The 16,988-nt window shown below is 37.8% G+C and overlaps 1 protein-coding gene across 1 annotated transcript; it reads right to left on the reverse strand.

The window, feature by feature from the left end:
• Window positions 1–1,540: 1,540 nt before the first annotated feature.
• On the reverse strand, window positions 1,541–16,465 carry LOC104610911 (DEA(D/H)-box RNA helicase family protein). Its single transcript, XM_010277764.3, has 8 exons — window positions 15,831–16,465; window positions 14,935–15,210; window positions 5,552–5,875; window positions 4,801–4,992; window positions 4,547–4,702; window positions 3,041–3,450; window positions 2,414–2,571; window positions 1,541–2,150 (listed from the first exon to the last, which is right to left on the reverse strand). Exons 1-8 carry the CDS (start codon window positions 16,209–16,211, stop codon window positions 1,804–1,806), a joined length of 2,244 nt encoding a protein of 747 aa, XP_010276066.1. The 5' UTR covers window positions 16,212–16,465; the 3' UTR covers window positions 1,541–1,803.
• Between the last annotated feature and the right edge of the window lie 523 nt (window positions 16,466–16,988).

Consider the following 16,988-nt stretch of genomic DNA (forward strand, 5'->3'; position numbering starts at 1 on the left):
GTCAAGTTTTTGGAAATGAAGTTCTTACTGGATTCTTTTCTGATTTAGTGATTCTTGTTCCGACAGCGATATTGGAAAATTGCTTGTTAAAATTATGAAAGCTCAGCCCCGAAAACCATGATGGCACAGTGATGAGTTTGTAACCTGTATGTATGTATTTTGGTTGAAGATCCATTTCCTCATTGCTGGGTTGTGATTGAGAGGATATGGACTTCTGGTGGGCTACGTTGCTAACCAGGGATTAAATTTAAGATTTCGTCGATCCACTTCATTTTCCTCGGTATAAATAAGCACAGGCTATTGAATCGGTGGTAGCCAACTTTTTCCAACAGTTAGTAACGCCATCAAATTATTGTCATCACTGGCTGTCGAACGTGGACAGCCAAAGTTCTATTTTATCGGTCTGTACTCTGCTGTTATTTTGGCTTTTGACGTGCGTTTCAGAACATCTAATGCCATTCGCTTTTTTCCACCAAAAAGTACCCATTACAAAAGCAGTTTTTTTTTTCTTTTTTTTCACATTTTAAGAAGCGCTTCTTATTTTCAATCCTAATTTTGCCCATTTAAACTTTTCTTAATACTCAAAATGCATCTGTTGATTTTAAAACCCTTGCCCCACCTTTCACTTTTCGTTGGCAACAGACCATAACCATGTTCGGTTTCCAGCCACTCCTTTTTTTTTCCTAAAAATTTGATCAAATATTGATTCTCAGCACTCCATGGCTCCAGCTGTAGTTTCTGCAACGAGCCAGGAATTATTGAAACCAACCCTAATTCATGCATTTTCTTGTTTTATTCATGAGAATGGATTGATTGAAACCCCCTTGCCATTAGCTCGTTTTGAACCAAGCTATGTTATTATGTGTTTTTTTATTAAAAGCGCTTTGTCAAGCAGATTTTTAACGTTTTTAAAGTGTTTATCGAAAAAACACTTAAAAGCCCGTTTACAGACAATAAGCCCCACCAAACGCAGCATGAGTATTAGATCGAGTGGTTCATATTATCCCAGCGCTCACCTGGTATTAGGTCGCATGCGAGAAAGTATTTGTACATTTCAAGAAAGACGGCGAAGTTCTATTTGTTTTACTGCATAGTTTATAATGCAGCACCCAGGTCGGTCTGAGACTCAATTCAACAGCTATAAGATGTGGTTGCCACTCAAACGAACAGAATGCAATGGAGAGTGGATTTGTTTAGTGAATGTTCTTCATATATCTCACCTTGACACTAAATAAATATAAAGGAATGTTCATTTTCTCTAAATTTTGACATCTAAAAGTGCAATAATTACATTAAGAGATATAATGGTATTGGTGAACTTATATTTCTTCTAAACTCTGAATGCTGAGAATGTTCTGAATTCTGAAAAATATCAAATATCCATTTTGAACTCATACAAGCGAACTTTTGTTTATCTTTTTGGGAGTATCATTGAAAAACAAAAAAAATGTATGATTGCACTAATAAGAGATGAGAAGAAATGAATACTCATTTTTATCATAAAGTTAAAAGATTCCTCTAAGAAGAAAAAAACAGGCCCTAACGATCAACCCGAAAGCAAAAAAATGGAACTGCTACCTTTAAGGTGTACTTGTACACAATTATGTTTCTTTCAAGTAATTTCTAATATCCTGGCTCAGAAGCATAATTTTCTCCATATCCAAAATTTAGCAACGGAAAAGTAAAGACTATATGTTCTATACTTCTATAAACAAATGCTCCACTGCATAGTAAAATTAATTGTGGACAGTGATGCACATTCCACAAGCTGCAACCTAAAGCCAGTATTTTAACTTTTGTAACTTATGAATGCATAGAACTCAATAATTTAAGAGCCAGGGCCTCTTGCTCTGCTAGTGAAATGGAATCAGCATGGATACCCAATCTGTTCTTTCCTTTCTTCTCTTCAATATCACTGTCACTGTCGAAATATATTTTTGATCTTTTGGTTGTCTTATCACCAGTTTCTTCTCCATCGGACCTAGTAATATCCTCATCATCCACATCATCATCTTCTTCTTCTGCTCTCCCTCTTTTCAGTTTCATCTTCTCCTTAATTCGCTTTTCTCGAAGACGTTGGCGGTGCAGAAGCTTGTCCTCCTTGTCCTGCCGCCTCATCTCTTCTTTCATTTTCTCATACCGTTCTTTTACTGCAACAAAATCAGACGCATAATAATGCAAAACATTACAGATTGAGCTAACAAAGATACAATGGGCAAGAAAATACGCTGCCCATGATGAGATAAAACTTGTGAATCAACAAAATATCAGTTTGCAGCAAATAAGGAATACAAAGTTCGACTTATCACTTATTTGTAAGAATTTTCCGCACTTAGCTGTACACTTCAAAAAAAAAAAATCCTTTATGCTAAGAGCACCAGTCGACTAATGGTACAGAATTTACAGCATATACCTTTGTCTAGCTGAAGCACGCCATCTCCACTGTTTGTGTCAGCTAATGTTGCAAGCGGGGGAAGTGTATTGCCTTCCTCATCAAAAACGACCCTTGTCCCAACGGGTCTATGTATGTTTATCTTCAGCTTCTTCTTCTTCAGAATCCTTGTTGCTGGTCTATGATGAAGAACAATCAACAGAACAAAATCAAATCCTAACTCAAGCTCCAAAACAAGATTAAATAAAATGGAGATATTCAAGGAACCAATTAAATAGGGATGATCTAACAACATCAGCCTGTGCATGTATGTGGCATGGATCCAGGAAGGTTAAAGCTGCCGTCAATTCCAACTTGGATGATCTCCTACACCAAAATTGGCTCATTAGGATGACAAATATCATTTCCTTTTTCTTATGAGTAAAATCTATTCCTCTTGTAGGCAGTAGAACCTACAGAGGAAATGGTTCTAACATCCGTTGAGGCCAACCTTCAACATAGGAGATATATTTAAGTGGCACAAATCAAATCTGGACCTTCGCCTATACACAATTCATATGCACCAGGATGTGTTGGTAGATTATTTCTACAGTCCCAAATAGAATCACTTTTGGTTTCAAGATAGAGAGTTTCATGGAGATATCATACATGGAAGCATCATTTCCTCCCTCTTCTAGTGGGGTCTCCTCCTTATCTAAAAGGAAACCATCTTCCACTTCTTCCTTGGATTTACTAACATCCAACTTTTTCTTTCGGATTTTCACCATCTCATCCTCACTATCATTCTGTTGTTGAAGAGGATGACCTTCACTGGGCTCCTTTCTGCACTTGCTTTTCTGATTCAGAAAACGGATTTTGGGGGTCATGGGCAGACCCAATGATGCAGAGAACTCTTCAATAGGTAATTTCGTCACATCAAAAACTTCTTTATCTCGCTGAAGGTATATAGACTTCAAATATGTGGTGAAAGCCCTTTGAGCTAGGTACTGCATATCTGGATACTTTACTAGCATTGCTGCTAACAATCCTGTAACTGGTTGCAATCTTTTTGTGTTTGCCTGAAAAAGATCGGCAATTAAAGCTGTAATAAGCAATGTATATGATAAACACTACAGATAAAAATGAGGAAAAAGACTGGAAAATTAGATTTCTCAATTTTTCTTCTGAACTAGAAGTTGGTATTTTTTTTTTTTCTTATCTTGAGTCCATTTTTGTTTTTTTAATATGTATATGATTTGCAATGGGTTTAAATAGTCATAACTAGTAAAAGAGTATTATTATTATTATAGAATTATGAGTTTCTAGAGAAGTTGAAATTTTAGCAACATCACCTTTTGTGCAGCTAGTGTAATTTGGAAATCTGAAACATTGCCACTTATATCTGAAACTCATCAGAGAAAAGTAGTTTTCTCCCTTTAAGTGTGCTTAAATCTAATAGAACCTATCAATACATATCATACCATATCTGTACGATATTTATCAGTTTTTTATGTTGCCGATACACCAAATATAAGGAATTAGGGTTAATGTTAATTTCCAAAGGTTAATATACATCCATGATATCTCTTTTCTGAATAAATTGACAGATGGAACTAAAAAGTGGTGAGAATATTGATGCTTTGATACACTCAATACTTGAAAACATGAGTATCTGAAAGTTTGTTCAGACTAACAAGTCACTGGATCCACTATCATTTAGGGGATGTTCAATAACAAGGTTGACTTTGTTTTTGAAAACAAAATTAACTTTTAAAAATAATGGAAAAAAGAAATCCTAATTCATGGGGCATCTATCAATTAGACACACCATAAATTTTTTATTTTTATTTATTCATTTATTTATTTGAATGGGAGGACAAGGGATGCCAGTCAGGTTAGCCAAAATTAACAATTTACACTGTTTCGGGCTCGGGCTGGGCCCATTGAAATTTTGACAAAACCCCAACCCTAACCAGCAAAAGTTGCACCCCTAATACAGAGTGTAGCATTCAGAAATATGTCCATAACTTCAAGTTCCGAATGTAAAAATCTACTATAGATTTATAGCAACATGAGAGGAAAATATGGAACCTTACTGTTGGTTCACCCTGTAGTCACAAATCACAATACCTAACCAACAAGACAGATAAATGCACAAGATAAATATGGTCTTACCTTAATAGTGTGTATAGGTATTTTTTGCGCTTGCAATTTTGCCAGCATTTCTATTTCTGAGGGCGCCAGAAATAAGACTGACTGACCACTAGCCCCAAAACGGGCAGCACGACCAACCCTGTGAATGTAAGTTGCAACATCTTCTGGACAGTCCACCTGGATAAACAGCATAACTAGATCTAAGACTGACTGACAAGAACAATAAAAAAGCTTCTTTTTTCCTATTACTGAACCACCATTTCACCAATACTTACCTGAACGACCCAGTCAACTGCCTTATCAAAATCAAGGCCCCTTGATGCCACATCAGTAGAAAAAAGAACTGATCTTTGTTCACAGAATTGAGAGTATATCCCCATTCTCCTTTCCAGCTTCATCCGCCCATACAGACACTTCAAAGGGATTCCAGGACGTAGTTTCTTAAATGCCTCAAATACAAATTTTACCTGCCAGACAGTGACATCTAATTGAAACCAAAAACAGGAATAGCAACTACTACGAATTTGCAAATATTGTATTATGACAAATCAAGCATGAGTGAGGCAGGTGAATGCTTGTGCTGCAACAGTATTCAGGGAGAAGCCAACATCTTCCGCCTGTGGAACACACATAATGTATGCAGCAGATCCCTACAACGGATCTCATCCAAGAAAAGTGGTAATAAGGTGAGAAGCATGCAGCAATGATTCCAGAAGCAAACCCAGAAAATTTTCCCTAGGACCATTCAGAAACTTCTAAACTGTTGAAGGTCCTACATTATACATTATAAGCCCTATATTAAATTCTTTTTTTTTCTTTCCCCTGTTTAGAGAGAAAGAGGGGGTTGGCTCCTCAGGACCCTCAGGTCTGAAACTGGATAATTCCAACCGTCTTCCATGTGTAAAAAATGCTCCCATCTCTTGACCAAGGTATAGTTTACCATCACACAAGATGGTACACACTATATTAATCCTCTTGGTCAAGTAAAGGAATCGTTCTCAACCAGGGAGAATGGTGTTAAATTACCTGCTTGCAGCTTGAAAGAAACACAAGAATCTTTGAGGTAAGATGCGCTTTTATGAAGCTCCAGAGCATGTCCAACTTCTGGTCAAGAGGAACAATCATTGCAATTTGACGTAAGCGATCAGGAGTGGCTGCCACAGACTCCTCATGCACACTTAGGTACTCCGGGTCCTTCAAACTTAGCCTAGCAAGATCCTGAATTGATTTTGTTTGTGTTGCTGAAAACAGCAAGGTCTGCCTCTGGTTTGGTAGCTGTGAAATAATTGCATTTAAAGCCTTCTTAAATCCCACATCAAGAATCCGGTCGGCCTCATCAAGCACCAAAACCTGTATCCTGACTAGGAAAATATAAGTAATTCAGCAGCTAAATTAACACAACAGGCAAAAGGTAATATGAACAACTTTTTTTTTAAATGGTATTGTATTAATAACAAATGTGGATATAATTATAGGCCAAAAAGAGCTAATGCAGAACAAAAAATAAATAGAGGAATAAGTGGTTTCAAACTGGGGATTTGAAAAAACAATTCATTTCATATTTCTACATGAGGAAGAAAGAGAGAAAACTATATGCCTTAAAAACAAGAGACAAATGTGTTATGTAATATGTATAGCCATTAATAAAGTGATTCAAGAGTTAAAAACAACTATACAATGGTTAAGTCAAAATTGAGATACTTCCAGGAACCCTCTAGGTACAGAGCTTCCTAGACCCAAGGATGCAGAAGATGGAAGGGAATGCCCAATTGCAAGGAAACTTCCTTTTATGAGCAATAAAAATAGATTACTCTATAGATGATTAATGGGTATAGAACAGTTTATGGACCGGAAAGTGAGGGTAAGATATGTGTGGTGAGGGTGGAGGCATTGACCCAATAATCTTTGCAGTTGAAAAAGAAGGAAAGATACCCTCTCGGCAAAGAAAATTTTATGTTGTTCCCTTTTGATAGTCTAGGGGAAAACTTGTAGATATGCTTTTTTGTCTTTTGTAAACTATTTTCAGTTTAGGTCAATTTTAAGTACCAATATTAGTGGTTATATGAATTTATACAATTTAAAAATTGTAGTAAAAGCATTGGTTATTGTTTCTTAAACTCTGTCATAAAGGATTTGTTATCAGTGCAGTGATGAAGGAGAAAAGAAGAGAGGAAGAAAGAGGAGAGAGAGCAGAAGAGAGAAGAAATATTTGAGAGTCAAAAGCATACTGGCGGCGCCAACTATTTGTTATATATACTAGGGCGACAGCAACTAAAAAAATAAAAAGGTAAAAGTACAATAGTACCCCTGTGGTACTATGCTTAGGAAAAATAACAGCTTTCAACACTCCCCCTCTCAAGTTGGGGCATAGATGTCAATCTTGCCCAACTTGTCACATAAATCATGATGTCGTGAGTGGTGTAGCCCTTCTATAAAGATGTCTACAAGTTGATCCTCAGAACTGACATAAGGAATGCAAACTTCCCCTACGACAACCTTCTCTCTGATAAAATGTTTGTCGACTTCGATGTATTTAGTTATATCATGTAACACTAGATTAGCAGCAATGTTTATGGCTGCTTTGTTATCACAGAATAGGGTTATAGGTCTGTACACTGGAAAACCCAACTCACTCAACAGATTCTTTAGCCACATAATTTCAGCCACTCCATGAGCCATTGCCCGATATTCAGCTTCAACACTGGATCTAGCTACCACATTCTGCTTTTTACTTCTCCAGGTAACTAGATTTCCTCCTATAAAAGTATAGTAGCCACTAGTTGACTTTCTGTCATTCAAGGATCCTGCTCAATCCGCATCAGTGTACACTTCAACTTTCAAATGTCCGTGCTTTTGAAACAACAAGCCAACACCTGGGAACTTCTTAAGATATCTGAGAACTCTTTCTGCTGCTTCAAGGTGAGTGGTCTTGGGAGCATGCATGAACTGGCTAAGAACACCGACTGCATAAGCAATGTCAGGGCGGGTCATAGAAAGATAGGGGAATCAACTGGCTTCACCTCCAATTTTTTTGTATCCTAGAGTAGATCTAGGACATACTTCCTTTGGGAAATGAAGATACCCTTTTGTGTGCGGGCAACTTCAATTACAAGGAAGTATCTTAGGGGACCTAGATCCTTTACTTCAAACTGTGTAGCAAGAAAAATCTTCAACTTTTGGATTTCATCCTTCCAATTGCCAGTGATAATTATTTTTTTTTATCAATAACCACATAATTCATTAAAATAGGAAAAAAGTTACAGGGAAGGGGAGCTAAAGATACTTAACTCCCCAGAAAAGAAGTACAACTGATTTAAACACTCAGACCTTCACAATTGAGCCCAAAACCTAGAATTTCTAAAAACTCCTTGCCTAGCCAATCCATCAGCAAAGGAGTTAGCATTTCTTCTAACCCAAGTACATGAACTTCCATATCCTTAATCAGCCACTTGACGTTTCTTTTCTCATTGTTGTAGCTCCACATCTTGGAAGTGTCTTCTTTCAGCCAATTCACAACAATCACAGAATCTCCTTCTATAAGCAGTTTCTTGACTTGAATTTCTTTGGCCCTTTGTACCCCTTCCAACACTGCTAACACCTCAGCCCTCAAGGAGTCTCCCACTCCAATTGGACATGAGAACATAGCTATTACATTACCTCTCTCATCCCTTAGGACTCCCCAATACCCGAAGGCCCTGGATTCCCCATGCTACTGCCATCAAAATTTAGTTTGACAAAACCATGAGATTCAAAGTCTTCTTCCTTGTAACTGAGCTAGCAACTTCTTTCCACTTTCTTAGCATATCATTTGTTGAAAAATCTGTAAACTCCTTCATTGTCTTCAGCCAGTGTATTACTCTTATATGAATCAACTCTACCAAAGTTTCCAAGCCTCTCTCCTTTTCCGAGAAGATTCTTCCATTTCTTTCCTCCCATAGTGTCCAACAAACAACAGCTCTCACGCATCTCCACATAATTCTTGATGTTTTCATTGAGAATTCAATAGGCGAGGAGGAAAACAAGCTTTGTAGACTATTTGGAGGTGTCCACCTGCATCCAAATAATTACATTATCAACATATACTATCAAAGCAGCAATTTTTCCTTCCCCTCTTTTCACAAACAATGTGTGATCAGATTGACATTGTTTGTATCATTTCTGCTGAACCGCTGCATGGAACTTGTTGAACCAGGCTCTCGGTGATTGTTTCAGCCCATATAATGACTTCTTCAACCTGCACACTTTCTGTTCATTACCTTGAGCCCGAAAACCAGGGGGTTGTACCATGTAAACTTCCTCTTCAAGGTCACCATTCAGGAATGCATTCTTGATATCAAGCTGATGTAGATCCCAATCAAGATTAGCAACAATGGAGAAAAAGACTCTAATGGAGTTCATCTTGGCAATGGGTGCAAGTCTCTGCATAATCAACTCCATACACTTGTGTAAACCCCTTTGCCACTAAACGAGCTTTATACCGCTCCACCGTACCATCAGCCCTATGTCTGTGAACACCCATTTACATCCAAGTGGATCATTTCCCTTATGAAGATCTACTAGTTCCCATGTGCCATTCCTATGCAAAACATTAATTTCTTCCTTCATAGCATCTGTCTATTCAGGTACTGAAAGAGCTTCAGCCACATTCTTGGGGATAGGAACATTGTCAATGGAAGTGAGAAAGGCCCAAAAAGAGGGTGAAATGTTTTCATACGAAACAAAGTGAGAAATGGGGTGTTTAGTGGTGCAAGATCTAACACCTTTCCTATGAGCAATAAGAAGGTCAAGGTCATTAGCACCAGAGGTATCAATAGCAATAGAATCAGGGACATCGATAGGAACCAAGATACCCGAGTGAGTATGATCCGCCCCTGGAGAGTTTGGTGGCATTGTAGGTACAACTTCTAGGTTCTCCACAGCTCTTGAACTTGGTTAGCCTTTGTGACGACGAAAGAAGACAAAAAAAGGAGGAGGATCAGGAATAGGAGGGAGTTGAACCAATTTCTCCTCGTACTATTGCACGAGGGTCTAATTTTCCACGAGTAGGTGACAGATTTTGGACAAAACAACGACAGCCAAACACACGAGGAGGAAGGGAAAGAAGGGGAGCCTTAGGAAAAAGAAGCCAATGTGGGGCTTTGCACTCTAACCAACGAGAGGGCATACGGTTGATGAGATAGGTAGCACAAAGGATAGCCTCAAGCCAAAATCATTTCGGGACATTCATATGGATTAGTAAACCTCGGGCCACTTCAAGGAGGTGTCGGTTCTTTCTTTCAGCAACACCAATTTGTTGTAGTGTTCGGGCACAAGAGATACGATGAAGTGAACCACATGAAGCAAAAAATTCCGTGAGATTACTATGAAAATACTCTTTGGCATTATCTGATTAAAAATTTTGGATTTCAGTTTGAAATTGGGTGAAGATCATCCGCTGAAAATCTTGAATAATTTTTGGTACTTCATCCCTGGTCCGCATGGGATATACCCATGTATGTCTAGAATAATCATCGATAATACTTGTAGCCACTCTCAGATGGTAAAGTAACAGGGCCCCACACATCAAAATGAACAATGTGAAAAGGAAATTCAGATTTATTAATTTTTGAAGGAAAATGAGTTCTGCACTGCTTACTCAATTGGCAAGTTTGACAAGAAAAATATGAAATTGACACTGACTTAAACAATTCTAGAAACACCACTTTTAAAGACTCAAAAAATAAATGACCAACACGACAATGCCATAAATAGACTTGACTCTTACAGGACTGACTCTTAGACTTTGTGACTTAAAGACCAGCCTTATTCTCCAGCATGTAAAGTCCATCCACCATACATCCTCTACTAATCGTCTTCCCCGATGCCAGATCCGGTATCACACAATAAGAAGGAAAAAATGTTACTGATCAATTTAAGGAATTAGTAATACTACTAACAAAGAACAAATTAATGGGAAATTTCGGGACATGTAAAACATTAGAGAGGGTAAGGCCAAAAGGAAGAGAAATGGTTCCTTAACCAGTTATGGTAGTGTATGATCCATCAGCTAGTCTCACATTGTCTCTTCCAGAAAGGAGGTGATAGGCTTAAAAGTAAGAGGGCATACCAATCATGTGTTTAAACGCTCCAAAATCAATGATCCAGGGAGTGTCAGGAATATGAGATGCAACATGGAAAGTTGTGGCAGAGTTACCTAATGTAGACGCAAATGAAGTTGAGGGAGGGGCATCCATCTGACGAATTGCTCTATCATAGAGCTCTAAATGGTCACGAAAGGAATTAATAATATCCTCCCTTGGGTCAGATCCAGAGACGTGAGTCAGTGTCACGGTAGTAATGGGGGGCTGATTTTCCTAAGAGGCCATGTTTGCCACAGTGTTCTTTCTTGTACTTTGCTGTCCTGACTTTTTATTCAGATCTGAACATTGCTTCTTATTCAAATCTTGACCCCATTTTGGCTTCCCATGAAGATCCCAACATGTATCTCGGGTGTGTCGGGGTTTCTGGCAATGAGTACACCATAGTTTGTCTTTGTCATCCGCCCCCTTTTTAGAGTCCCCTCTCTTAAAGGTATTCCCACCACCTGTAATCACACTTCCTTTTGCTGCCAACCCAACTGCATCCCCTCCAAAACTATTCATCAAGTTCCTTCTACTTTCTTCTGATTATACAAGAGCATAAACTTCTTGGACGAAGAGAAGATCCTTGCTACCTAGGATCTGAACTCTGATGGATTCATATGTCGGATTCAAGCCATGTAGAAAAGAAAACACTCTCTACTGAGATATAAGTTTCTTGTATAATTTTGCATCTTCATCACACTTCCAGTCCACACTCTGATAATGATCTAACTCCTTCCAGACAAAGGTCAAGTCTGAGTAGTACATAGAAAGACACCTCTCCCCCTGTTTACAAGTGGACGATTCTACCTGTAACTGATAAATCTTTGCATAGTGATGCAGCTCAGAATAGGTTGATTTTGCCTGTTCGCAGATTTCATTTGCCGTTTCAGCCCACATAAAGTTTCTTCTTATTTGAGGTTGCATAGACACTAAAAGCCAAGACATGACCATGTTGTTTTCTTGGTTCCATCTATCATATTCAAAACTCCCAAAATTGGGTTCTTTGATTCTCCCATTTATATAACCTATCTTTCCCCTTGTAGTAATGTACAACTTAATCCCTCTTGACCATTCCAAATAATTTAAACCGTCGAGAGGAATAACAGCAATGGGAAAAGATAGGTCCACACCCCCACTTGTAGCAGAATCTTCACTGCTCATGGTAACAGGTTCAAAAAACTCTTAAGAGTGGGGCAAAATCTAGAAAAAGGCTAACGCCAAGGAAGAAAAGGGAGTCCCCCTTTTTCTTTGAAAAATCATAGGTGTTGTTACAATACCACAGCACTAACAAGCCCCCCTTTAGATAAACACCAGTGCAGTTACAGGGCTGACAGATCAATTCTGGATTTACGCATCAAACACAGATGTTGTTACAGTACAGGTCACCTTGACCTTACGGTTCAGCATAAAAGCTGCTATCGCAGCACATAAAGGTCTTTATCGACCTACAGAATTTTCCAGGGGTCAGTCAACCCCACAAAAAAGGAAATATAGAGGTGCTGGTCACCTCACATTCAATCAGCAGACCTAATACAGGTTCTGCCCTGGCACACGGCCAGAAAAAAAAAAAAAAAAAAAAAAAAAAAAAAAAAGAGAGAGGGAAGAATAGAGATTACTTCAGGCGTGAGAACTGTAGATGATGGCAGCAGATCTTCAACCACTCGAATTGTAGATGGTGGCGGAAGATCTGGAAGTCTTGGCAATCTCTCCTTTTCAAATCTAATGGTCCCGCTCTGATACCATGTTATCAGTGCAATGATGAAGGAGAAAAGAGAGGAAGAAAGAGGAGAGAGCAGAAGAGAAGAAATATTTGAGAGTTAAAAGCATGATGGCAGCGCCAACTATTTGTTATATATAATAGGGTGACAACAACTAAAAAAATAAAAAGGTAAAAGTACAATAGTACCCCTACGGTACTATACTTAGAAAAAGTAACAGCTTTCAACATCTCAAAGAACCATTCAACCTAAAAGCTTAAGCTGTTAGGAGAGGTCCTTGAATAGGTTGATATTCTCTAACACGCCCCCTCACACGAAAGTCCATTGGGCTTGAAATGTGAACAAGCACAAGTCCACCCATACCTTGTGCTGAAACTTAATTAATTATAATGGGGGTAATGATGATCAAACACTAGACTACTTAGTCAAAGTGGCTCTGATACCATCTCAAAGAACCATTCAACCTAAAAGCTTAAGTTATTAGGAGAGGTCCTTGAATAGATTGATATTCTCTAACAGGATTCAGAATATGACATCTAGATCCCTTCTATTCATTGAGAATTCTGAATATTCAGAGGATGATGATGAAAATAGTTCAAATGAGTCCAAGCAAAAAGAGGAGCTAGAAAAAATGGAAGATGTCACCCCAATTGATGAAGCTTTTGTAGCACATAAAAAGTTGGACATAGAAATGGTAGTTGAAAGAAAAGTTCAAGTTGGGAAGAATTAGATTTGTTCTTTTTGGGTGGTGAAGAGTTTTAACACCAAAAATTACTTTACTAGTGAACCTTTTTTTTCTCCTCTCACAAAAAAAAAAAAGTTCAAAAGAAATGTATTTTTGGAGTTGAAAGAAGAGACAAATTCATAGATTCTGAAGTCACATTCATGAAATAAAACAGGCATTTTGAGTGTATTTTGGATTATTTGGGTGTCATGGAGATTAAGTTTCTTGGAGTTACAAGGATGGCAGGATTCTTCTTGGAGGGATGGAGAGAATTTATTTATCAAAGAGAAGACAAAATTAGTAAGCTGCTTAAGGCTAGTTTCAGAGTTAATTTTGTGAGTTATTGATTGAAGGTGCTGTATTGGTTTGTTAAGGGCTTTGTTGGCTGAGTATATCTTTCGATGACAGGAAGTTTGATTAGTTTTGTTCGAAGAGTTTTGAATATGAGACTGGATTTCTTCAGGGAGTTGTGCTCCTTCTTTGGTGGTGGTTGGAGCAACTTATTTATTTTCTATTTTTTGGTGATCCCTTGTCACCTGTGTGGTTGTGCCTATAAAAAATTTCTTTGATGAAATTTCACTTTTATTATAAAGAAAGGACTTTGATCAACTTAGGAAGGCATCTTGGAAAGCAAGTAAAATAAAGAAAGAAAAATAATATGGCTCAACAGAAATCCTCCGTTTTTGAACCCCCCCCCAAAAAAAAAAAGAAAGAAAAACAAAGCACTATCTACAAGTGTAGCAGAATTGTAAGAATCACTTCTATCTGCCACAATGAAAAAAAAAGGCTAGTGCAGTAATTTAAAAGGTGTGCCTAGACACAAGGCACCTTGCCCAAACAAGTCCCATGTTTTTTTTTTTTTTTTTTGAAAAGTGGTAATCAATTTCATTAGATGGAAATCGCTGTAAAGGGAGAGACTTCCTTTACAGCCGGCTACAAGGGAGCACATAGATGCCAAAGCTTCAGAACCCCAAGGTGTCATCCCACAAAATAGAACCCCAATGATCAATGAAATGATTATAATTTAGTCCCCTAAACATTTTATTGATCAAGGCCCACTTCAGAACAGTCCTCTCAACCTTGCCACAAAGCTTCTCAATGGGCAGGGAGACATCTTCAAGGATTCAATTGTCTCTTTCCCTCCAAATGCACCAACAGATTTTCTAAAAATATCTTTGATGAATGAATTAACAACATTAACAAATAGGGGGTCTTAGCTTGTCTCAAGGGGCTTGGTACAAAAGTCGCTCATAGAATTAGGACTGAAAGATGCTGAACATCATATTAGCTATTTGAAATGATGCAATTGGGAATGAAATAAAGAAGTTGAAAGTTTGGCATGCTTGAACGTTCTTTATATGCTATTTTTTATTTTATTTTTTGCATTTTCACTTTAAATATGTTTGTATTATGTTATGTTTATGTATTTTAATTTGAGCTAATAGACTCTTTAAAACATTTAGTTTAAAATTAAAGTTTGTTTTTTAATTAATACTATTTTTAATATTTTCTTAATTTATTTTTGAATTTTTGATACTTTTTGCAATTTTTATTTTTTAATTTCTGTCCCTTGCTTCAAAAAGGTGTGTGCCTTGCCTTACGCCTTGCGCCTCGGGTTAAAAATGCCTTTTGCATTTTTTTTTTGTGCCTTGCACCAAACACTGAGCTAGAGTGTTGTAACAACCCTGTGCTGAAGCATTTAAGCCATATTTTTGTATGATGGAAAGTACTTCAGATGATGGAATCATTGAATTAATCAGATCCACTAAATTGAAGGTTCCAACACCGAATTTGCAGTGTTTGCAGTGTGTGCAAAAAAATGAAGGGAAAAATATATATCTTGACCTGGAGCTGTGAACATTCAAAATTTGGAGTCTCATCCATGTGCTGAAGAAGTCGACCAGGAGTGCATACTAATATGTTAAGATCATTGACACTCTCCTTCTCAGTGTCAACATCTTTACGACCACCAATTAAGAGGCCTGCACTGAAACCATGGTGCTTTCCTACGGTTTTTAATACTTCAAAGGTTTGACCTGCTAATTCTCTTGTTGGGGATATTATGATGCTGCCTACTCCATCCTCAGTACCCCATCTTGCCCTGTATAACTTCTCCAAAACCTGAAAAGGAAATAGTTACAAGATTGTTTCACTTTATTCAAGAGAAATTGTGGACAATCCAACATAGATTAACTCTTTTTCTGATATAAAGGCAGCTATTAAAATTAAAATTGAAAATGATCAATACCCAGTGTAAGTTGCTGGGACTGAAACATGTTAACCAAATAATGAGACCTTTCAGACATGGAATCACGATGAACTTTTATTTACGTTATAGTAACCTTTTTCTTTGTCCCTAGAAAGTTGTGGGTTTTGGAAAATAAAGGAGTAACAAATAGGTGTCTGGAACTATATGATGGTGCAACACTAAAACAGAAAGTGTCATTTGAACAACATTTGAACTATGGCAAACTCGGCAATTAAACACATGAGTTAAATGCTACGAGAAAAAAAGGTAAAACAAAAGAATGAAGAATCAAACAGGCTTCATGAGCATTAATTCACAGTTGGGGCGGCGTTAAGTAATATATAGACATTAAGATAACAAAATGAACAAAATAAAACTGCAGAAAATAACAGAAAACAATCACAATTAAAATTAAAACCTAAAAAAAAAACAATTCTAGGTGACAAACAAATGAAAAAAAAAAAAAAAATCTATAATATCGAACAGTACTCACCGGTATGAGAAATGCGAGAGTCTTACCCGACCCGGTCTTTGCAGCACCTAGGATGTCGCGCCCACATAACGAATGCGGCAATGAAGCTCGCTGAATATCAGACATAGTTGTAAACCCCGCTTCACGCAACCCATCCTTCGTTTTCTGAGACACAGGCAGTTGATGGAACCGCTCGCATCCAATGTAACGGGAGAAGGAATTCTCACCGATGCGACCAACCGGATCGTCGACTGGCAATGGTGAGATTGACAGAGGATTCAAACCTGAATCGGGTTTTCCGGATTCGATCCATGACTCGAGGAGCTCGATTTCCTGAACCTCCGAGAGACGACTTTGCTTGCGAAAGAACGCCTTCGCCTTCTTCGATTTGGGTCTCCTCATCGAGCTTCTGATTATCTGCTACGATTCTATGAATAGATGAAGATCCTCTAGTGTTAAGGTACAGAATAATTAAAGCCTTAAAGGGGTATCACCATGGGGTTGAGAGGGATAGTTTAACGCTTCGTAAAGAAGAGGGGTTTGAGGATTTTGGAATGGAAGGTAAGAATCAATACAATCAATCAGAAGGGTTTAGGGTTTTGAAAAAGACATGGCGGTTGAATGCCAAACTCACAAATTAGGGTCTGTTTGGCCGTTTGGGATGGCTGAGCCGAAAATTCACTAAGCTAATTCAGCCGCTCCAGATAAGTTGTTCAAAAGAGGCTGAAGCGGACAGCCCACTCTGACAGCCGATTCGGGCTCTCCGGATAACCGCTAACGAGGTGTTTGGCAATATGAACGGGTCCGTTTTTCAAAAGTTGGGTGGGGGGGAAACCGGAAGAAGGCACCAAGTGATGATTCAACAAAAAAAAAGAGGTAATTGATGAATTATTGTTTCCGTCAAGGCAAAAAAAAAATATCAAGAGGATAAAATCTTGCATAATTTGAATGAAACCTTTCCCCACCTTTTTTCCATAAAACCAAACACAGCCTTAATCATGTGACTTAAAATTTTAAGGGTGTCAACGGTTCCAAAAATCTGAATTTAAATTGGAGATTTGACATAAACAATTGAATTTAGATAATTCGAATATCATTACATCTTATAAGATATTTAAATATTTAAGGCTTAAGTTATAAAATTAATTTTTATATTCATATGATAATATTATATATATA

This window comes from Nelumbo nucifera, chromosome 1 (genome assembly GCF_055504915.1).
Source record: "Nelumbo nucifera cultivar China Antique chromosome 1, China Antique-T2T, whole genome shotgun sequence".
In the NCBI taxonomy this organism is placed as follows: Eukaryota; Viridiplantae; Streptophyta; class Magnoliopsida; order Proteales; family Nelumbonaceae; genus Nelumbo; species Nelumbo nucifera.

Bases quoted from the DNA above. Each gene is read 5' to 3' on its own strand.
- LOC104610911 (XM_010277764.3), bottom strand. From the start codon at position 16,211: ATGAGGAGACCCAAATCGAAGAAGGCGAAGGCGTTCTTTCGCAAGCAA. The intron at 5,876-14,934 runs GTCAAGATATAT...GTCAGGATACAG, and splicing joins TTGAATGTTCACAGCTCCAG to GTTTTGGTGCTTGATGAGGC. The intron at 2,151-2,413 runs GTATATGCTGTA...ATTTTGTTGCAG, and splicing joins CGTGCTTCAGCTAGACAAAG to TAAAAGAACGGTATGAGAAA.